The sequence below is a fragment of the Choloepus didactylus genome, chromosome 10 (assembly GCF_015220235.1).
Source record: "Choloepus didactylus isolate mChoDid1 chromosome 10, mChoDid1.pri, whole genome shotgun sequence".
NCBI classification, from domain to species: Eukaryota; Metazoa; Chordata; class Mammalia; order Pilosa; family Megalonychidae; genus Choloepus; species Choloepus didactylus.
The window spans coordinates 114,189,858-114,213,663 of NC_051316.1; the positions used below are offsets into that span (position 1 = coordinate 114,189,858).

The window sequence follows — 23,806 nt, forward strand, 5'->3', positions numbered from 1 at the left end:
CTCTCAACCTCTAGACTGGAACTGTGCAATAGAAATGTCATGCAGGCCACATGCAGAATTTTAATTTTTCTAGTCACATTAAAGAGTAAAAAATAAACAGATGAAATTAATTTTAACAATTTATTTTGCTTAGCCCGGTATACCTAAAGTATTATCATTTCAGTATGTACTTGATAGAAAAAATTTTGATGGGATATTTTCCATTCTTTTTATTCATACTAAGTCTTTGAAATTTGGTGTGTCTTGGGGAACCTCTAGGTAGGGTGTCATCTATTTGATTCTATCTATTGTAGCACCAGAAAGTTAGAGAGATTGCTATCCACCTTCTCTGCTAACTCAGGAGTTTCAGCTTACAAACAAACTATTCCTCATCCCCTTTGAGCTTCATTTTGTGGTAGTGGGAGGTCAGTGCCTTACAAGAACACAAGGTATATTGCTTTCTCTACCTCTTTCACTAGGACCTCATGTTTTTCTGCGTTGCATAATGGAGATTAATATCACTGTTCCATTAGCAACAGTGGGAGAAATAGAGACAGATGCATAGATATTAAGAACTTACCTCTGTTTCTGCATTTTAACCTCAGCAGTTTCTTCATTTAGTTGTATCTCTTTCAGTTTAATTACCCTCTATTCCTGCCAATGTAACTCTCTTTCAGACAGAAGAGTGAGATTTGTCTCCTTATTACTGATTCATTTTCATACATTTTTCTCCCCCTGCTCTCTTTATCTGGTGTGGAAGAAGAATAAAGGAGATGAGGAAAGGAGGAAATAATCAGAGATGGGAAACCAAGAAAAAAAAAGTGATAATGGTAAATGCTCTGGTAGTATACTGTTGTATACTTGGAGGAATAAAGTATGTACACAAATTTAGGAGGGTAGCATTTGAGCTGTGCTCAGACATGGCACCGAGAATGTAAACTGAGAAATATTATATTTTCAGGTCTTTAGATAGAGTTCTTAGTTGATTTCTTCAAATAGTGCAAAGCCTTTCACCTTGAGTACTTGCTTAACTGGACCTAAACCAAAGAAGGGCATTTATACTTTTTATTCATTAGTTAAAATTGAAATGTTATGTGTGGACTGTTTTATTCTATAGAACGTGACACAGTCTGGAAGGAATAAAGGACACAAGATGCATATAAGTCGTCAGAATAGCTGGCTGGGGGACATTCTGGACTGGCAGGATATCGCTTCCTTTGTTCACGAGAACATTGAGACATTTCTCTCCGTAAGTATTTATAGTTTAAATGGACTTAGAAACAAAAACAGAACTCTCGTTTCCAGTTTTCTTTACACACTTAGAAGTCTTTAGTTACCCTGCTTTAATGGCAAGGCGTTTGCAATTTTGAGGACTCTGAATGCACTGGAAAGATGTCTGAAAGCCATAGTCCTCTTGTGCAGCTGCCCTGGTGTCCACCCTGAGGGTGCAGAGTAAACAGGTACTGCGGACTGAAACCTGTGAGCGAGGCTGTGGGCTCCTGGATGGGCGTCCTGGTCCCTTAGGCTGACCACTGCAGAGAGAGCTGCTTTCCTGGTAGGCCAAGCGCTTAACAGGTGGAAAGAAGTTTCCAGTGACATTTGAAGGCTGAATTTTTAAAGGCTTAGCTTGTTGTCTTCCCACCTTCCCTCCCACTACGCACCTGTCCACCTCTGCCTTGGTTTATAAAGGACTGAAGGCAGCACGGACCAGAGTGCAGCATTAAGTTTTAACTGCTGCTCTTCATAATCCCTTAGTGTTCCTTGTGTGAATTCTCAGCCTGCAGCTCATCACAGAGATGAGATGAATTTTCTTGTGACTCAACTTGTGACTTTCACCAAATTCACAAAAGTCAAAGTTTGCAACAATGCTAGATTTTTTTTAAAATTTTGAGCAAAGTAATACATGACCATAGGTGAAAAAGATTTTTAATGAAAAATAGTGCCTTATTCTGTGCCTCCCCACTCCAGTCTCATTCTCTAAAAATAGCTGGCAATTCTTTTAGCTTTCTCTGGGTATTCACCTCTGAATTTATAAAATAATGTTTATGTTGCTTTTTCTTGTTTTTGAAAATCTAGGCATTATCTTTTGGCTTCCTCAGATGGAAGATGAAGATAAAGATGTGACTTTTTTACAAATCCCTCCTTGCTCTTATAACCTTAGGGTTTTCTTACATCCCTTTCGGCCCCTCCTCCCATTCACCTAATGGATCCGTGGCAGCTCGGAATTGTATCTCCAAGTTCATGTCCTTCAGTTCTAAGAAATTTTTATATTATGTAGTTTTTTGATAATTTCTTCCTTCTGTTTTCTCTATTACAATGATTCTCAGACTTTTTGGCTTGACGTCTCCAACAAGCTCTTTTTTAGGTGGGTTGTATCAGTTGATATTTATCATATTAGCAGTTAAAACTGACAACTTTCAAAAGTATTTATTAATTCAATAAAAAATAGTCATGTTGAAATAAAGAATATATTTTTTTGTTTGTGGAAAATAATTATTTCCAACATAAAAAAACACTTAGTGAGGAGTGCCTCTCTTTTATGTTTTTGCAAGTCTGTTTAATGTCTGGATGTTCATATCTACTTCTGAATTCAGTCTTTTGGATTATGCTGTTTTGGTTGAAATGTAAGAGGAAAATTCAACCTCTCACAGATACGTAGTTGGAAGAGGGAGGAGTATTATCACAGTGTTTTTAGATAATCGTAGCAGTTCTTCTTCAATACTATACCAAAACTCAACAAATGATACCTCTTAAAGGTTAATAGGGTGGAATCTGAAACCATATCAGTGAACTTTTTGTACTGTTAGAATAAGGTCCATTGATCTGATTTCACTAAGAATGGATCTTTTGCACTTGCATGATACTTTCATAATATGCATTGCTTGTTGAAATATTGATTCAGTGCTCTCTGTACATCTTCCAAATATTGGCACTTTTTGTTATACAGTAGTAAGAAAAGCACATTGTTTAATGTCATCGCCTATCTCATCAGAAAAAGAGTTTTAATTATTAGGAAGCTATCAAAGTCATAATGACTGATAACATTTTCCAAAAATTCTAATTTTTTTTTCTTGAAAGCTCAAATTTTATCATTGGCAACCGATACTGTCCGTTGTTTTCCTTTTTCATTTCTGAGAAAATGCCTGCCAGATACTAAGTCTGTCAGCTGTTTTCTTATGTAGAAATGGTGTTCTAAGAAAAGAGCAACTAGTTCAGCTCCCAACCGAGTCACACAAGAGCTTCTCCTCCTGGCAGCCGTCATACTTGGGTACCCAGCAGACGCTCTTTGCTTACTTCTCATTTTTCCACAGAGAATATTAAAAAGATGGGTACTCAGGGTTGATATTTAATAAAATCACTAATTTTTACTGCTTCACAAAGGACATTCTTAAACCGGCCCAGAGTCTGTGATGGTGAAGACTACAATGAATACTAGTGCATTTGGGTGCCACTACCTTGTTGTTCTCAGGTGCCAGCAATTCCCCGCCCCCCCACTGTCCTATTTCATTTGTACCATCATCAGTGCAAATGTCCGCACAGTGAGAAGGGCAAGTGTTTGACTGTTACTATGAAAATAGTTTTGACCTCAAAGACCCCGGAAAGGATCTTGGGGACTCCAGTTGTCCATGGACCATACTTTGAGAATCACTTTTCTATTCTACATTTCTGGAATGACCTTAAGTCAGATATTGGGCCTCTGACCTGGATTCCTTAGTTTTAAAACATCTTTTCTATTTTCCATCTCTTTGTCTTTTTGTTGTTGCTGTTGGTGGTGGTGGTTCTTTCGGGGAAATCACTGCAACTTAACTTTTCAACCCTGGATTGAATTTTTTGTTTTTGCCATCCTATTTCTACTATTCAACAGCTCTGTCTTATTTTGTGTAACTTCCTTTTATATTTCTCTGATAATATTAATAATAACATTTTAAAAATGTCTTCTCCATTTGCTCTGAGTTTTGAAGTTTGTTTTGTTCTCTTCTTTAATGTTAGAGTCTGTCCTCAAATGTGTGGTGATCTTTGGCAGTCTGTTCATTTTACTCACTTTCATGTGTATAGTGATGTGCAACCATCACTACTGTCCATCAACAAAACTTTATTTATTTGTTAAACATTTTTTATTGTGAAGTTTATATACAGAAAAGTGATAAATTTCAAAATACAGTTTAACAGGTAATTATAGAGCAAATTTCAAAGTATACTATGGCTTACAGTTCCACAATTTCAGGTATATCCTTCTGGCTGTTCTAATACAGTAGAAACTAAAAAGAAATATCTATATAATGATTCCATAGTCATAATAATTTGTTAAATCCTAACTTCTCTGTTACAACTCCTCCCTCTCATTTGATCATTTTCTCAGTCTTCAGGGATGTTTGGGCAATGACCGTTCTCATTCTTCACATAACCAAAACTTTTTTTTATCACCCCCAAACTCTTCACCCATTAAGCAATAACTCCTCAGTCCCCACCCCCCAGCCCCTAATAACCGTTAATCTATTTTCTGTCTCTATGCATTTGCTTATTCTAGGTATTTCATGTAAGTGACATCATACAATATGTGTTGTTTTATGTCTGGCATATAAACTAAAACTTAACCTACAGGATTCAGTTACCATTGCTGAAAATGTCCTTTCCTCTGTCTTCCCCACCTGATCTCCTTGGGTACATAAGACAGGTTACTTGACTGTTGTTGGAGGCTGCCAGGCTACAATTAATATATTCAGTCCAGTTCTTAAGCATTATCCCAGAGCATTTTGTATCATTGTGACCCAGCAACTATTTTAAAATTTTTTTGATGAAAACCCTAAAACGACTGAAGCCCCCAGAAGAATGCTTATCAAAATCACAAGTGAAGGCATTGTTGGTTTGTTTCTTGGAATCAGTGGCATTGTTCATTCATCCTTGATCCCGCAGGTCGAACAGTCAACTATGCATATTTTTGTAGACATTGTGAATCATTTTCAAGATTTTATGTAAGGAGTTTTTGTAAATGGAACCAGCCTGCCAAAGTTCTCATGTGAAGACTGAGCCGAGGTTTGCAAGAAATGCCGAGGGCAACAAAATACGCCTTTATGGGTGATATATTTAACGCAGGAAAAGAATGAACAGGCCCTTCATAGAACAGATGGTATAACTTGAACATATGAGAAAAACCAGAAGTGCTGTTTGGGAAAGGGCACCAAAATAAAAATCAGACATTATGCGTTCTCATCCCAGCTTTAGTTCCACTTATTAGTTCTGTGTCCTCGGGGCAAATTTTAAAAAAATCTCCATGCCTCAGTTTGTGTATTTATGAAATGTAGAAACGTTACCGACATTGTATCCCTTGCAGCATTGTTGGAAGGTTTATAGAAACATTTTGAAAACTGTAATGAAAGATGTTTTCTAAATCATTTTGCTTCCATGTTTTTCATTAATAGGAAAAGACAGTTCATTTGGGAAAAGTAGATCAGACATTATCATAAGGGAATTTAAGTTCATGAAGAGATAAGTAATGAAAACATGCAGGTGTGCTGTAGTTATTATTCATCTTCCTTTAATAATATTTAACATATATTAATAATGCCCTTTATCTTAATATCTGGTCCTAGTGAATTTGCAGATGATAGAACAGTGGAACTCAGGAGACCCTTAATATAAGGGTCATTGTTTACTTCCAGAAAGATTTTCAGCTGCAGAACTCTGCCCTTGGCCATATCTGTTCATCACTTTTGTTGTGATTTTAATGAAGATGTGGAAGGGATGCTTTTGTATTGCAGGGGAACTAAGTTGGGGGTAGCCTGGAGGGTGGGGACAGATGCTAGAATTTCATGGCCTGAAATTTTGAACTCTTCAGGAAAAAAGAACTTGTCATCCTACAGGGTTAATATAGCCAAAGGCTGCGTTCTTGCATATTTTCCTATAGGTCTTTTTTTTATACATAGCATTTTTTTTTTACAGAGTTATAGTCATATTGTGCATAAAATCTTTGTATACTGCTTTTTAAACTTAGCATCATGTCATTAGTATTTTTCTGTGTTAAAAACAGTTTTTAATGGCTGCTTCAAATTATTTTCAGTGGATTCACCATAGTTTGCCTAACCATTTTCCTTGTTAATGAACATTCAAAATTTTTAAAATTTGTTTTGTTTTTCCATTGTAAACACTGCTCAGCTTTCATCTTTCTCTCCAATTTATGATACCAAAACACTACATTAAAAGCACACTAGATAGCTCTGGAAATTTTTCACTAGGATCAGCTCTGATAGCCAGCTTTCCTTCCTCTTCAGATCTTGGAGTCTCTGTGGATTGTTATGAGCCGGAACGTGAGCCTGCTTTTTACCACCATCACTACGCTCCTGACCATTCTCTTCTACAGTGGGACTGCCCTTCTCAATTTTGTGCTCTCTCTGGTATGTATATACAGTTAAGGACACATCACGTTTCCTTCAACAGAAAAACATATTCTTGGTTCTGTTTGCTTTTGTGGATGTCTATCTTCCCGTACTTCCCAAATTGATTTTTTAGGAGATACTGTCCTTTGTTTTGCAGATAATTTTCCTGACCACACTGTTTTATCTATTAAGTTCCAGTGATGAGTATTACAAGCCAGTGAAGTGGGTGATAAGCCTGACACCACTATCTCAGCCAGGTCCTTCTTCTAATATTATTGGCCAGTCTGTGGAAGAAGCTATCAGGTAGGATGAAGATTTATGCCATCCTGATTTCCTTCCAAAACTGCCTCCCTAAGAGAAGCTTGTTTTCTATCCAGTATCCTAGTAACCTTCATTAATAAACTAGCAGAGGACGCAGTTATTTTCAAAATATTTATCTCTTCTTGAGAGGATAATATGAGCCATGCAAATGTTAATAGGGGAAAATTTCAAAGCAGTTTCAATATCCTACTCTCAAGCCTGTGATTTACAAAGATTCAATGGCCTGTTGCCATCAGCCCTCCATGAGCAGGCCTTTGCTCCAGCTCCTGTCATCACATCGCTTGCTTCGGAGATGACTCCTCTTGTACCACACACACCCCTCACCTCCTCTCAGAACCCTCCTTCTGTGCTCAGGAATTCTAGCTGTGCCCAGGGGCGAGAGCAGGTGGCCTTCTTGTTTACTCCTCTCTCTAGCCAGGCTATGCTCCAGGGGGTAGGTTGGATACTGGAAATGCATAGTCTTTGGTTATTCCCAAGTCATAGGCCCTGTGTGCTTCACAGGTTCTGGCTGCAAACTTCCATCATGTCTTCTGGGGTCCATGTTGAAGGCTTGGTTTCTGAATGAGATTCTTCTTCACTTTTACTGTCTATACTCTCTTTCCAGTCACTGGCTCCTGGTCTCCTCTTCCCTTTCCCCTCTTCATCATTTCTGATGGGGAGAGGCCTTTTCCAGCCCGGGCCTCTCTCAACTCCTCTCTCAACCCCTATACCTCATTGCTCCTAATTCACTAAAAGACGACTGCAATTTTATTTCTTGTGAACAGCTACTCAAATTAAATTCTCAAGTTATCCGTTAGAGCTCCTTTTCCTAGTAAGTTATCAGTCAGTCAGTCTTAAGTGTCTCTTGAATAGTGAATCTCTAGCTGGCATTTCTATTCCCACATACTTTAAAATACCATTGCTTGGAACTGGTCTTCCACAGAAATCTTGATTTAACTGGATAATCTTGTAACAGCTTCATGGGCATTATTTTTTTCACTGTGTTCATGTAACATCTAGGGAGGATACTCTTTTGATCTCTGGAAAAGCCTCAGTTAAATGAAGTAGGGTACATGTTCCTAAAATATGTTGCCTCTGGAACATATTGTAGATTTCCTCTCTTTTTTCTACTAGCAAGGCCTGAGTACAGTCTTCAGCAATATAGTGCTTCCTTGATTGGACATCAAGTGGGATCAGAAAAATAAGTGCTCTTAGCCCCTTTGGTGCCCTGGCATATCCATATGGGGGCCATCCACATGAGGATTCCAGGTTTGGGGAGTATATCATCTAATGTAACAGCTTTAAGGTGAAGCTGTCTCTAGGGACATTGTCTTACTGGCTTTAGTGTCCCTTCTAAGCCTATGTGACCCTAGATTATCATTTGTGATAATGAATAAATTAAGTAAATGAAATGATAATTCCAGAACTAGACCAACTTTTATTGTCTAAATGACATCTTTTTGATTCAAAAAAGTTTATACAAATGCTCTATCAAAAAGGAAAAATAGCCTTCTACCTTCTCAATAAGATAAAGCTATTGAGTTAAACTTATCAGCGGCTGGCAGGAATACTCGGGTAGTATGACTTAAGTCAAGGCTTACAGAAAAATACCTACCTTGTCCATAAAGAACTTCAAGAAAGATGAGGCTTCATTTTCCTTAGGTGACCTATTTTAGCCCTGACTCTTACCCTCACAAATGCTTGTCTATTTTCAAATCACAGTTCTTGAATTTTCTCTTATTCTGTGTTCTTAGTGTGAACTACTTTTAGATCATCCTCTGTATAAATGTCTGCCATTGAGTCACCTGTTTTCCATACCCAATATGGAACCTCTTTTCTTTCTTTTTTTTTTTTAAATGTAATTTTATTGAAATATATTCACATGCCATTCAATCATTCAAAGACCTCTTTTCTTTTAATCTTTTAGTTCTTTAGTTTTGTGATTGCTAGTGAGTGCTAGGTAGAGCTGTGGTACACACATCAGTCCAGCTGATACATCTTTCTGTGATACCAGGAAGTCTTCAGAAGATAGGAGCAGCTGGTTGGGGAGAAGATCTGAGTTAAGTTTGTGGCTCTGTTGGGATCATTCATGTGGACACATGAGGCTATCAGCTGGAAATTCAGGTCTGGAGCTCAGGAAGAAATCTGAGATTAGAAAGACTGCAGACTGCTGTCATCTGCAGAGAGATGAGGGAAAACATGTCTTTTTACAGATTAGATTTACGTAATCTTCTTGGGATGCCACACACCAATTTTTCACTTTAATGGTAGCCCATTTTCTCAGTTCCAAAGTAAACTGGGACAGAAAGCACTCATTTTATTATCAGCTTAATTTTAATACAGAAAAAAATTGCAACAGCCCTCAATATCAGAACTATAATCCTAATGGTTCTCAAAATTGATGCACATTTATGAGTCTGATAAAAGAACTTGCTATGGTCTGGGCAATTCTAAATATAGGTATATCAAATTATGTAAATTAAAGATTGTAATTCAGGACGATTTTTAATTGTCCAAGTCCTTTGGGTCTATTTCTTACTGGGCCAAATTCAAGACAAGTAAAAATATGCAGGTTTTACACAGATGCCTCTGAAGAGCCTCCTTATATATATATAAGATAGCAGTGAGTTCTGTTTCTAAGAGTTCTTGTCAAAGTTTTCTCTCTGAAGATTGTGTTCAAGAAGGAATATGTTCCTGGAGAAAGATTTTGAGAAGAAAATATTATTCATATGATTATGAAAATATTATTGTAATATCCTCAAAGTGCAATTTAATTTGAAAATTATTGCTATCAGATTTCATAAGCATCAGTCATCAATCGTCATCATTGTTGCAGTTAAGTGGAAAATCATTAGACTCATTTTATATGATTCATTACTAAGTTAAAAGTGGAATTGAATCTGGAGTTAATGGCATGACCAGATATTGAAAGTGTTTTTGTTCTTCAAGATTTGCCTTTTGAAATTTGTAGCTACTTTATAATCACTGTTTCATTGACTATTTGAACCTTAATTATTATTCTCTATTCTGAATAAGTATTCTTCTTAATTTTGAATACATTTGTGATTGGGTTTTCAGTTCATGAATTTTTGAGATAGTGGCATGCCTCCTTTGTCCCCAAACCATTTTCCTCCCCTTAGCAGCATGTTGTCGCCTGAATGTATGCATCATGCCCTTCTCCCCCGATGTTCCATTCTGCTTGCTCTGGTGGAGATATTGCACATAACTAAGTTGCATGTTGTCACGGCCTCAGTGCAATTTAGTGTGTGTGATATTTTCACATGAGTGCATGCACACGGGTCTAGCTCTTGCTTGCTGGGATCACAGCTTTCAGTGCTGGTGGGTGGGAGACCTCCTGATGAATCAGATGGGAGAAGTGTGTACTGTGAGATTTTCATTTGGAAAGTGAACATTCTTCCTTCCACCATTCCCCAGTTTTGGAGAATTAAAAGTATTTTGGTTAAAAATAAAATCAGTGTCAATCATTTAATAAATCAGTATTTCCATTTTTGACTTTGAGCTAATTAAATATTCATTGGGAAGAAATTTTCCATGGACTTAAGTTTTTAAACAATATTTGTTTAAAATGTGTAAGGAAGGGTTTCAAGCTTTAAGAAAATGGATTTTCATTTATTTGGACAGATACCGCTGTAAACTGGAAAGAAGGAGGCAAAATCTCTTATGTATATTTGAGAAATTAAATTAACTAGAGTTCTTAAATAATAATCAAGCCCGTAAATATAATGCCTTTTAACCTACCTGATTAAAGATATGTCTAATAAACTTAAATCCTTTACTTTTTTAAGGTTATGAGGAACATAACCTTAAAAAATTTGTCTTGTATTTTGTTTCTCATTGTGATGTTTTCAAAACTGCTAAATTCTTTTTAATAGGCCTATAATGGAACTGGTTTTGAGATATGAATGTTTCCTATTTGCCTATATAAGTGAAACAATCCCTTTTTAACAATATGAGTAAATTTTTAAAAAAAATTTTTTTAGTTAGCATTAGAGTCAGCATTCATGATCAATAGGCATTGTCAAGGACACAAAACCATATATTGATGATATAAGAATTTGGAATTAAAATCACTACTGCCAGTGTCTCCACATGATCTAATGTGATGCTATTGTCTGCTTCTGTCTGTGATCCACGACAGTTTCCAGTGGGGAGAGTACTCCAGGGGTGAGGGGGAGGCCTCCAGTGGGGAGGGAAGGCCTCCAGTTGCAGAGGGGAATGGCCTCCAGTCAGGGGCGGTGTGGAGGGAAAGTCCTCCAATGGGAGGGGAGGCTCACCCATGGTCTTCTCGGCAGCTCTCTCGGTTTGCGGGTACAGCACGACCCTTCCCCTCACCCTAGAAAGCCAGTGTCCCCCTGGTTTGTGTACATTTTGCTGTGGAGCTGGGCCTCTGGGGCAGATGACCAGGAAAGGGGGGGAGCTGTGACTCTCAAGAGGGATTAGGGAGCAGATCCGGGGAGGTGAGCAATGTTCTCCCAATTAGTAATTTTATACGCTGTGTCTCCTGAAACTAACTTACTCTTCTCTACTACCTGGCCTTCCACTTGAAATGTGCTTTATGGCAGTGAGGATAGAATACTGGTGAGGTGAGTGATAGCTGTCATTTCCTGGAGGAATGATAATCTTCCTATTGATCTTTAGAAAGAAAAGAGGACAGAACCAGTGCAAGGCAATGTTGTGGAACTGGCAGAATTTGATTTTGGACTTTTTGCTCCTCCTCTTCTTTGTTACCTTTCTTCCCGCTTATCCATGCTCTTCCCTCTTTTCTGCCATCGTTGAGTGCATAGAACTCCTTGACTACAGTTTATCGTTCTTCCCACCCACCCCACTCCTTACGTCAAATCTCATTCCATTAGAAGCAGGCCATCTGATCAAATCCTGAGTCATCAGTTTTCTCTCACTCAGTTTAGAGAAGTAAGAGAGCAATCTTGCCCATCAGAAATGAGAGAGGGATGATAGCTTGAGTGAAGTACTCAACCCTTCCCCTCACCCTAGAAAGCCAGTGAAAAAATATTTCATCTTAGACTTCATAAAGAGTGAACACAAAGCACTGGTTAAGAAGATTTATAATCCTAACCAATCATTTGAAATCAGTTCAAGCCCCTGGTGCAGAGGAGTTATATTTATAGTTGTGCAAATGAGGCATGGACACACACACACCTTTAGTGCCACTCAGGTTAAATATACAGTAGGCTTTATTAGGGGAAAACTTAAAAGCAGAGAACAAGCTGATTGTGCACGACCCTTGAACAGTTATCTGGTAGAGAAGTATGCTTAGGTGAGGCGGGGCTGGATGGGATGCGTAACGTAGAAAGAGCCACTGCCCCTGGTGGTCTGCAGGCGGTGCGGGGAAGGGAGCATCTGTAGACTGGAACAGTGGAAGGTCTGTGAGCAAGGAAGTGGCCTTGTTAGAAAACGGGAACCTTGTGCATGCCATTAGTTATGTGTCAGATAAAGTTTTCTTTGATTATAACCTGAGAGATGAGTGATTATATGCTCAGTATTTTGGGTTATCACTAATGTAACCTGATCAGTACCTTACAATTTAATGTAAGCCCAAACTTCCTGGTTTGGTACTTGCACTCTCAGCACTGCCATAGCCTATACCCTCTTCAGCAAAGGCCAAGTTGAGTATACTTCCAAAAACTGTGTGGAAGAAAGAGAAACCTAATATGATATGCTGAGTTCTTTATGCATTATATTTAACCTTCCTACCATAAGAATAATGATACATTTCCATAATAGTACCTAGATGTAATCAAGTGTTTACTGTGCACCAGGCACTGCTCAGCGCTTCACTTGCTTTATTAATCTTCTGAATAGCATGACGAAGAGAATGCTATTATCCCCAAGGTACAACTGAGAAAACTGAGGCCCAGAGAAGTCTTACAATTTTCCAGATCATGCCACCATAAGTGACAGAACTGGAATTCCAGAGCAGTTAGTGACAGAGCTGGAATAGGTCAGGCCTCACAGCTCCCATTTCACTGTTCTATCTAGTCCATGTTCTGCCATCTCTCCTTCCTTAACCTTTCTCATTCATTTACTGCCTTCTTGTTTCCTTCCTCACTGTCACTGCTTTAGTTCCTACTGTTGTTACGTCTCGTAGTAGTCTCTAACCGTTGCCCTTGGCCCCCAGGCTCATCCCCTTTCAGTCCATTCTCCACCCTAACATTTGCTGAGTATCCACTCTGTGTCAGGCACTGTTAACATGCTTCATGCATGTTCTTTCATTGATTCCCTGTTAGGTACCCTCGTCTATCTAGAAAAAAGACTGCTGGTCAGAGAGCAAGTAAATCTGTTAAACTGGGAGTGCACTTTGTTTTAAATAAAACAAAGCAAAGCTCAAAACAAGGGTCTGTGTTATTCCAAGCTGAAAGGCAAGAACCACCCTTCTGGAAATTGATAGTTCTGTGTATAGATTGCTCTCGTGTTCTGGCTTCCAAACCAGGCACCCAACTCACTGAAGATGTTGGGTGCCAGGGTGGTACCCAGGAACTGTCTCTTGTGTGAACGAGGCATGGACTGTTAGTGCCATACATGGCTTGTTCCATCTCTCAGTGCTCCTTCTTCCTCTGCGCACCCTATGTTGTCCCCAGTCCCCATGCTTTGCTTTTATATTCTGGAACATTTCACTCTAGTGGAATGAATAGAAGGGCAGTTTGTCCCATGATGGGTATACTGGGCCCTGAACACCTTTAGGAAGTGGTCACCTTTATCCCATCAAAGCTCGGGTCAGGACCAGAAGCAGAAGTGTGCTGTAATGCAGCTGCCTGGGCTTCTGTTGGGTCATCTCTTGGCTCTGCAGATCCTCAAGTACCTGTTTGATTTCCATAAGAATATCTTAGTAATAATATAATAGAAATCTGAATACCAAGAATGAAGATCCACTCAACATTTTGGCTTTCAGTGAATTTGGTGCCTGAATTGGGAGTTAGTACACCAGAGTGATATAACACACAGATTCAACAGTTTCCAGAGGGGTTTTCCTGCCTTTTAACATGGAATAACTCAGGCCTGCATTTTGAGCCTTAGCCCCCACCCCAACCATACTATACTCTCAGTTTAAAGGATTTATCTGACTTATGAGGGGTCTTTTCTGGATGGATGAGGGGACCCAACAGAGAATCAGTGAAATAGCATATGTAAAAGCCTATAACACAATGCTTGACACATAGTGGATTGTATTTTCCTTTTGCTGCTATAACAGATTATCACAAATTTAGTGGCTTAAAACACAGATTTTGTAGCCTGCAGTTCTGGAAGACAGAAATCCTAAAATGAAGGTGTTGGCAGGGATGCATTCCTTCTGGATGCTTTAGGGAAGACTTGGTTTCCTTCTTTTTCTGGCTTCTAGAGGCCTCCTGCATTCCTTGGCTCATGGCCCCTTCCTCCATCTTCAAGACCAGCAGTGCAGCATCTTCAGACCCTCTATCTCTCTCTGATCTCTGCACCTGTCCTCACATCTCCTTCTCTGACTCTGACCTTCCTGCCTCCTCCTTTGTTAAAAAAGATAAAAGTCACACAATATAAAATTTACTAATTTAATCATTTTAAAATTTATAATTTAGTGGTTTTTAGTATATCCAGAGATTATGCAACCATCACCACTATCTCATTCCAGAATTGCAGCCCTCTTATAAGGACCTTTATGATTACATTGGGCCCTCCTGGATAATCCAGGATAATCTCCCCATTTAAAAGTCCTTAACCACATCTGTAAATTCCTTCTGCCACATAAGGTAACATATTCACAGGTCCTGGGGATTAGAGTGAAGACATCTGGGGGGCCATTATTCAGAGTACTACATAGGTCCTTAGAAATACTGGTTTTTTACCTTACCTTGAGGTGCAAACTTCTAGAGTCTTCATTATCGTCATCATCAAAGTCCCTTGAGCATTGATCAGATGTACTGATCCCAAGAACTGTAACAACAATAGCACCAATTATAGGATGCTGTTTATTGAGCACCTGCTGTGGTCTGGATCAGTTATTAGGGGCTTTAGATACTTTAGCATTTAGCTATCCAAGGGCTGAGATGCTCTTTCTGCTGGGCTCTGCCCATATAACATGGTAAGTGTGAAGTTTAGCCTCACCCTTTGAAGAGATGTGGTAGTGATGTAGCTAGTAGTGACTTCTGGATAAGTGTCCAAGGACTATAAATTGTCTCTGAATGGAGAAATCAAAACAACTGTTAGTGTTTCTTATAAACAGACACATATGACCCAGCATCTCCACTCCTAGGTATTTATCAAAGAGAAATAAAAGCATATGTCCATATAAAGACTTGTACTCAAATGTTCATAGCAACATTACTTATAATGGCCCCAAACTAGAAACAACCCAAATACCCATCAACTGGTGAATTGATAAGTAAATCATGGTATATTCCTATAATGGAACACTGCCCAGCAATCAGAAGGATCTACTAATAAGCTCAACAGTGTGAACAAATCTCAAAAGCATCATGCTAGGTGAATGAGGCCAAACATAGAAAACTATGTATGATTTCACTCATGAGAAATTGGAAAAGGCAAAACTATGGTGACAGAAAGCATATCTGTTGGCCCCCACAGGCCAAGGTTCAGGAAGGGATTGACTATAAATGGGCACGAGAGAACTTTTTGTGGTGATGGCAATATTCTATATCTTGATTGTGGCAGTAGTTATACAACCATCTACATTTGTCAAACCTACTGAATTGTACTCTTAAATTTGGTGAGTTTTATTGTTTGTAAGTTATAGTTCAATAAAGCTGATACCAAAAAAAAAAAAAAAAAAGGGTAAGGAAAAAAAAACAGTTCCTAGAGAATTTACATAAAGAGAGTTAAAAAAACTTCTACTTCCCGATACATCTTCAGAAGATTTTTCTCTGCTGTTTTATAAAGCTTGTCTGTCAGATCATAAGTAATCCAATATTGGGGGATATACTGCCTTTTCATCTCACATTGGGTTACATGAATGTTTAGTAACTGCAAACAATGTAGAGTGCACTTCGGGCCCACAAAATTATTTAAAAGTTGCCTTAGTAAGAATATTACCAGCAGTCAGTATTCCCAGAGGTAGAAGAGAGACGACTTTGTGCTCTTTCTCACAGGTGATCTTTTTTGGTTGAACTTTGCTTATTTGCTACCCAGAGGAGTGATTCAGTTGCGATAATCTGTTGTACCTTCAATGTCAACTTTTTTTTTTAGCTTTAAAAACTTTAAAATAGTGTAAGGTTAATGAAAGTACCATATCTACATCTTTTCTCATTGACTCCCCCCACCCCACAGCCTCTCAGTTCTAGTCACATTTAGTACTTTATTTTTCTTAGTCTTTTTTTCTCATTCATTCCTCTGTGGTATTTGGCCTTATTTTTATTCCCTCCTTCTCAAAAGCCTCCTTCTCACTTGGCTCTGAGAATAGTAGACTTCAGTAACCCCCACCTACTACAGATATGATCTCATTATCTTTTAGGCTGATATATCTTTGTCCTTTGGTCTCTTCTGAGAGTGCAGCCATTTCCCCATTTCTCTAAGGATATCCTATCCTTTCTTGGGAGTAACCTAATTTGGTGCATCACAAATTTCTTGTCCAGAGTTCTCTATTAAGCCTTGTCTCTTATTTCCAGCTTCATCCAGGGTATTGTCTTCATTCTTTTTGGTGTACCACAACTCAAAACTAAATTTAGTCTCTTTTCTTCTGTGTTCTCTCTCATTCTGGACCTCTCTGTTTCTTTGAGACATTGCCATTCTTTTAGACCCCTCAGGTTCAAAACTTGCAGTTCTATCATTTTCTCTTTTTTCTTTTTTTTTCTTTTTTTTCCTCTACTCAGTTACTGTTCAGACCCTTTATATTTCCTGTAGGCTAGCTCCCTTCCTTTCAGTATTACTGACACCACTTTAATCTGGGTCCTTATTGTCAGAGGGCACACCTTTAACACATTCTTGAGTGAAAGCTGTTGGTCAGGATGACAAAGAAGGTTTCACAATTTAGGGAGCTGCTCTCTCACCGCATCCATGTTAGAACCCTGTTAAGTGACTGAATCGGTTGGTTCCAGAGCTTGAATTTGCTCTTATAGTACCCCCCTTGGAACGCTTTGGAAAAGATTGTTGTTTCCTTCTGTGTGTGCAGGATTCTCTTTGCTGTGTGGTCTCCGTTCGTTGGATTACAGGCAGCTCTTCTTTCTCTTGGGAATATGGGAGAGTGCCTCCCCTGGCCCTAGCAGAAGCCTGGTTTTTATATTTTGTGATACTGGGATTACTTAAGGCTTGCTGCCTTTGTGCTCTCTTCTGAACAGCTCCTTATTTTTCCCTCTTATGTGGTGCTCCTGTCTTAGTTTGCCAGGGCTTCTGTGACAAATTCTACACAATAGGTTGTCTTAAACAACAGGAATTCATTGCCTCATGGTTTCAGAGATAGAAGGCTTGCTTCCTTCCGGGGTTTATAGTGTTCTGGCTGACGGGCAATCCTTGGGTCTCTTGGCTTTCCCACCATGATGCTGTCCTTTCCTTTCTCTTCTGGGTTCCCTTGACCTCTGGCTTCCGACTCTTCCCCATGGCTTTTTCTATAAAGCCTCCAGTAATAGTAAGACACATTCTGATTCAATTGGCCACATCTTAACTAAAAAAAAATCTTCAAAAGATCCTGTTTACAGTGGGTTCACATGCACAGGAATGATATTAAGGTTAAGAAGATGTTTTTTTCTGGAGTATATAACACAGCCTGTCACAATATATGTTCAGGGTTCAGGGTTTTAAAAATATGTCATAGGTCTTTATGTTTCTTTGATGTAAAATGAAAACAGGGTTCTTGGGCAGTAGTAAAATTGAAGGCGTTATCGGATTTGGCATGAAATAGCCAGAAGCCCAGAAGTGTTGATTTTTCTGAATCACAGTATGTTTATTTACTTTCTCTTTTATCTTTGGGTATTCTAGAGGGGTGTTTGATGCTTCCCTCAAAATGGCTGGCTTCTATGGATTGTACACCTGGCTGACTCATACTATATTTGGCATCAATATTGTCTTCATACCATCAGGTAACCACCAGTTGTAACTTCCATTGTGGTCTATTTAAAGAAAGTTAAGCCATTTTACATGCATTGGGAAACGTCTTCCTCTTCAGGTTTAAAATATTAAATTTTGTGACTATTTTGACGATGATGTTAAGTTGCTTTTCTTTTTTTTTCTCTTTTATTAGCTTTGGCAGCGATCCTTGGAGCAGTGCCATTTCTGGGGACATATTGGGCAGCGATACCTGCAGTTCTGGACCTGTGGCTTACACAAGGGTTAGGATGCAAAGCCATTTTACTGCTGGTTTTTCATCTCTTGCCAACATACTTCGTAGACACTGCAATCTATTCTGATATATCAGGGTAAGTATTCCACAGAACTTCTGAAATTGCTGGTAAATCATATCCAGGGATTTTTGTTGTCATTTTTTTTTCCTGGGGGTCTTGGAAAGGTGATAAGTTCAGGGAAATAGTCTTTTGTGTTCCTGCTGAAAAATGAAAGTTTAATTTAAAAATAATTAACATAATTAATACGGTATGATAATTTGTTATTATAGAGGTGTTATTTACAATATTTTAAACGTGTGAACAGTTTTCTCCTGATATAGTGGCATTTAACCTAGGAAAGAAATATTACTAGATGGACATAACATATTTTGAATACAGTAAAGAGGTAGTGGTTATTTTCAGAACTGCTCTGCGTTTGGGGCTTGCGGTTGTATGCTTGAGGATTTCCATGTAAAACCAGTTCTCAGCAAGTTAATATCTGATAAGTAGAAATCTCTTATTTAAGATATAATAGCATGGTTCTAAGATGAAGACAGGTTAAATTTAAGTCAGAATCAAAACTTTGGCCATATATTATAATAAATAAATATCTGGCTATCTTTGTAGGCTTTGATCTCTCTCTCAGACTTTGGATTAAGTACATCAAGCCAGTCTTCTTCTAGTTATGATGGTAAATACTTTTAGTATGTAGACTCACATTGCTTATTAGAATCTAAGTTGGACCTGATGTTGAATTTTGGTCAGGTACTCATATTCAGAGTATGGCCTAATGAAACTATCATAATAGTTAATATATTAAGTTTTCTTTATGTGAAACAATCACAATAAGGGCAGATAGGGTCAAAAATTATAGAAATAGAAACTTTCTGTTAATTTAAAATTATATAGAGACAAATTATATGTTACCCTGTTTCCTGTTTAGGAAGTTAAAGTTGAAAATAACTTGATGTAGAACAACTCTGAAGCCTGAAGTTCTAGTTCAAAAAGAAACAGGCAGCACCACAAGCAGGCCTTAAGGGAACATTTATGCCTAAAATTTGAGAGAGAAAATTAAAGTTAAAAGGAGAACAGCAGAGTGTGGTTAACTAGTGTTTAACAGTTGACATTTAAACAGCAGGAATAGGTATACCTTTTATAGTTAGGTGCTTTCATTTCTTTGAACTTTACTATAAATTTTATGTTAAGGTTTATAGCTAGACTTTGATGAATTTGTGACTTTATTTTTTTAACTTTATTGAAAGTTAAAAAACAAAAAAAATTTGAAACAAAACAAAACAAAGGAATAAGAAAAATAGCCTAAAATAACTACTTAGCTTCCAACATGTTCCTACCATACCCCAGGAAAATTAACAAACCGTAATCAAAGGCATAAGAAAAACAAATAACCTTAAAAAACTACATTGAAGCTAATTTTTAAAGATGCAATAGTGTTTTTTACTTTATCAAAAAATTAAAAAAAAAAATTCAAACAAAACAAAACAAATGAATAATAAAAATAAATAACATAAAATAACTTCATTGCATCCAACATGCCCCTTCCATACCCCAAGAAAATTAACAAACCCTAACAAAGCAAAGGAATAAGAAAAATAAATAACCTAAAATGTCTACATTGCTTCCAACTTGTTCCTACCATACCCAAGAAAATTAACAAATCATAATCATTCCTGAGCATTCCCATAACATTGAGATTACCCTCAATAGCTTATCTGTTCTTATTAGATTATTATTCCCCCTTTACTAGTTGCTATCTCTAGGTCCGTATGACTTTATATTAATAATAAAATAATACCTTATTCAATAAGCATCATTAGGAAATGAAAAGTTTTGCATAAATTTTTATACATGAAGCTTTTATTTAAAAGATCCCACACTTTTTTTTTTTTTTTTTTTAAGCTTCAAGCATTTTAGAGAGAAATTTTCCATAAATGTGTTGCTTAGGGAAAAAACTTATTTATGTGGCATACATGGGATACTGCCCTAAGTCCTTTTTTGTAATGAGGAAGACAAATAAATTATGAATATAATGTATTGGTTTCCTATGTACTATAACACCATACGTATTACTTCTTGAACTGTAATACGATATAGAACATCCTTCCAGGGTATTTAGTTGTTCATCCCTCGCTAAATTGTTTTATTCATATGTGTTGAAAACTAGAAAGTAAAGAGAACATATTTTATTTCCTAGTCCCTCTTATGTCAATGGTTACTTGCTGTTATCAGTATGCTGAGATGCTATAAAATATGTTTTATTTCATTCCAGTCATGTAAGTGATGTTAGGATAAATTGGAGGGCAATCCTGACTCTCCTCTAGAATAAAAACCTTTGACTTTGTGACATATATTTTCCTCATGAGACTGTTTTTTTTTATAACCTGTGTTCAAAACTGTATTTTAGGAGGTTGCTACAAGTTTAACCTATGAATAACAGGGATGCTATTGTTGTTTTTAAAATTTTTAATAAAAAAGCATAATTAATTGAATTACATGCTAAATTGTGCCCACTTAATCCTAAATCTAACAGGTGATTGTTAACTAGTCCTAAGAGAACATTAACATTCTATGGGCAGCTACCTGCAATGAGTGCCAAATATCAGTTAAAATGCCAACTTCCATTTCTGACTTCAGTCATTAGACCTATAAAGAGGCAAATATGGCACATGTGCTGCATAGTCAAGGAAATTCTTACACCTTAATACTGTTATAATCAGGGTGCATTATCTGCTTTTAGTTTATCTAAAAGCACATTTCTAATGCGGTGAAAAGCATGGTGTATTAGATAATTAACATTGTTAGAGAATATATTTCAGATTTACCCCCAGGTTTATGTTTGTTAAAACTCATGAACTAATTGATGTGCTGTTCAATCCCAGAGGCGGCCATCCTTACCTCACAGGCTTGGCAGTGGCTGGTGGAGCCTACTACCTCGGCCTTGAGGGCGCAATCATTGGGCCCATACTTCTCTGCATACTGGTGGTTGCTTCCAATATCTACAGTGCCATGCTGGTGAGTCCCACGAATTCAGTGCCCACGCCAAACCAGACCCCGTGGCCTGCCCAGACTCAGCGGTGAGTTAAAACAGAATGCCTGTAAACCATGTGTGAATATTGGACCATTCTATCCCTCTTGTTTCAGTATCAGTGCTGTGCTACAGACTGTAGAAGACACTAAATATATATTATTTGCAGATTTGGGATTCATATATCAGGAAAATTAAAAATTTTGACATTAATTGTTAATGTCATAAAAGAACAAAAATTAAAAAAAATTTAAAAGCTGTTGTGGGACGTGGTACACTAGCTTAAAGGAGACTCAAGAAATTGGATAACGAAATGCAATGCATGAAGCCTCCATAGAAACCTGGATTGCAAGTGGGGGAAACCTAAAAAGGATGTTTCTGGAACAATTGGGGAAATTTGAATATAGATCATATATTAAATATCATTACAGCAATGTTACATTTCTTGGGTGTGATAATGGTACTTTGGTTATGTAGGAGAATGTTCTTTAGGGGTGACATGTCATCTATGTCATGATGTCTACAACTGATTGTCAAATAGTTCAGCCGAAACTCAGATAGAGAGGTAGAGAGAATGTGACTGCAGCAAAATGTTGACAACTGGTGAATCTAGATGAAGGGCATATAGTTATTGTTTGTTCTAGTGTTTCAATTTTTTGGTAGGTTTATACTTTTCAAAATAAAAAGTTGGGAGAGAATTATTTGGGGGCACAAATGTGATAAGTTTTAATATCCAGAATATGTTAAGAATTCCTACAATTCAACAACAAAAAGACAAACAACCAATTAAAAAATGGTCAAAGGACTTGAATTGACATTTATCCAAAGAAGATATGCAAATGGATGAGAAGCTCATGAAAAGATGCTCAGCATCATTAGTCATTAGGGAGATCCTAATCAAAGCCACAATGAGATACCACTTCATACTCACTAGGTTGACTCTTATTAAAAACATGGAAAGTAAGTGTTGGTGTGGGTGTAAACAAATTAGAACCCTGGTGCATTGCTGATGGGAATGTAAAACGGTGTAGCCACTGTGGAAAATAGTTCAGCAGTTTTCTAAAAGCTAAACAGAATTACCATATGACCTGGCAGTTCCCTCCAAGGTGTCTACCCAAAAGAATTGAAAGCAAGGACTTAAAACGGATACTTGTACCACCATCGTCCAAAACAGCATTATTCACAATAGCCAAAAGGTGGAAACAACCCTTATATCCCTCAACAGATGAATGGATAAATAACATGTAGTATATATACACAATGGAATATTATTTAGCCATAAAAAGGAATGAAATTTTGATCCTTGCTACAACACGTATGAACCTTGAAAACATTATGCTAAATGAGAGAAGCCAGTCACAGAAGGACAAATACTGTATGATTCCACTTATATGAAATATCTAGAACAAGCAAATTCATGGAAAAAGAAAGTAGATTAGAAGATACCAGGAGCTTGGGGGAGAGGGAAGGGGTAGTTACTGCTTGATAGATACAGAGTTTCTGTTGGTGTTGGTAATAGACGGTGGTGATAGTAGTTCAACATTTTAAATATAATTAATGCCACTAAAGTGTACATTTAAAAATCATTCAAGTGGCAAATTTTGTTATACTATATATATGTTACCACACACATTACACACACAGACACACACAGTCTCAAAAAGTCAGAGGTATTAGATGGTTTTGACTAAGGCCTCACCATTTTGGGAGTGGTGATGCTAGGATATACTTTTCTGTCTTTACTTCTTAAAGGAGTCAGGTACCTTAGAAGGCGCCAGTAGACAGTTACTGCAAAGCAACAGGGAGCCCTTGCTACTGCTCCCCAAACAAAAGCAAAAAGAAAAAGAAAATTTGTTGATTAACATTTTGCTGCTATTTTAGAAAAATTTTCCAACTATTCTAGGTTAGTAAGGCAGGAGTTAGTTTTGAAGGTGAAACGAAACGTATATGAATTCCTTTAGAGGCAAATGCCTTCTTTATCTCTTCTCTCTGAAGGTAGAATGTGCTTCATTAGGTGGTATGAAGGAACCGAAAAAAAATGTGAGGGCCAGTAGGTCACTCATCTTTTTTTTATTCCTTTAGAGTTATTCATGCATTTCTGTAAAGTTTGTTGTGAAAATAGCAGTTGTTTGCCCTCTTCTTGCTCCCTACTTCCCCTCTTTAGAGGTAGCCACTTTGAACTCTTAATTCTTTTTATATTTACCTCCATATCTTGGAACATGTAATTTGTTTATTCCTTGTTTTTTTTTTTTTCCATGTGTAGGCATTATCTATTAATTTCTTGCTTGAAAGATGCACGTTTAGTTCTTTCTACTACCCATCCTCCCAATACAATTAAACTGTAATGTTGGTTAGATCATTATTCAGTGTTTACATTGTTATGATTCTATAAATTATATTTGTATTTGAGCCTTATGGTAGACCCTGTTTATATTTCCTTACCTATATGGCTTTTTGTTTTCCCTTAAGTTAATGAAGATAGTTTTTTATTTGCTTTGTTTTCGGTATACTCATAGCTAGTCCAACCCCCAGCCTTGTAGCAGGTGTTTCCATCTCCTCTCGGTGTGCTCAGTTGTATCATGGGGGCTACCAGTGTTTTCTTCCTGAAGAAGTCTCTCCTGCAGTCTTCTGACCTGCTCAGAGGAGATCTGCTCCCTTTGCCTGGTATAGAGCTGTCACCCAGGGATTCCCTCAACTCTCTCCTCTGCTGGAATTGTTATTTCTTGTACTCCATATCATTTTCTTTCTTGATTCCCTCCCCCCACCCCCTCACCCCCCATTTTGGTGGAGCTTTGTGGGAAAGAGTGCATGGGAGGTAAATTTCAGGAGAT

The 23,806-nt window shown here is 37.7% G+C and overlaps 1 protein-coding gene across 2 annotated transcripts in view; it reads left to right on the plus strand.

The window, feature by feature from the left end:
* The window catches only part of TMEM245 (transmembrane protein 245), a 111,240-nt gene that overhangs the window by 64,803 nt on the left and 22,631 nt on the right, over positions 1–23,806 (plus strand). For both annotated transcript variants that reach the window (XM_037850882.1, XM_037850883.1), the window contains 6 exons: positions 1,097–1,228; positions 6,249–6,371; positions 6,511–6,656; positions 17,592–17,692; positions 17,854–18,028; positions 20,830–21,024. In XM_037850882.1, coding sequence (XP_037706810.1) covers positions 1,097–1,228; positions 6,249–6,371; positions 6,511–6,656; positions 17,592–17,692; positions 17,854–18,028; positions 20,830–21,024 — 872 coding nt within the window. The remainder of the gene's footprint in view (positions 1–1,096; positions 1,229–6,248; positions 6,372–6,510; positions 6,657–17,591; positions 17,693–17,853; positions 18,029–20,829; positions 21,025–23,806) is intronic.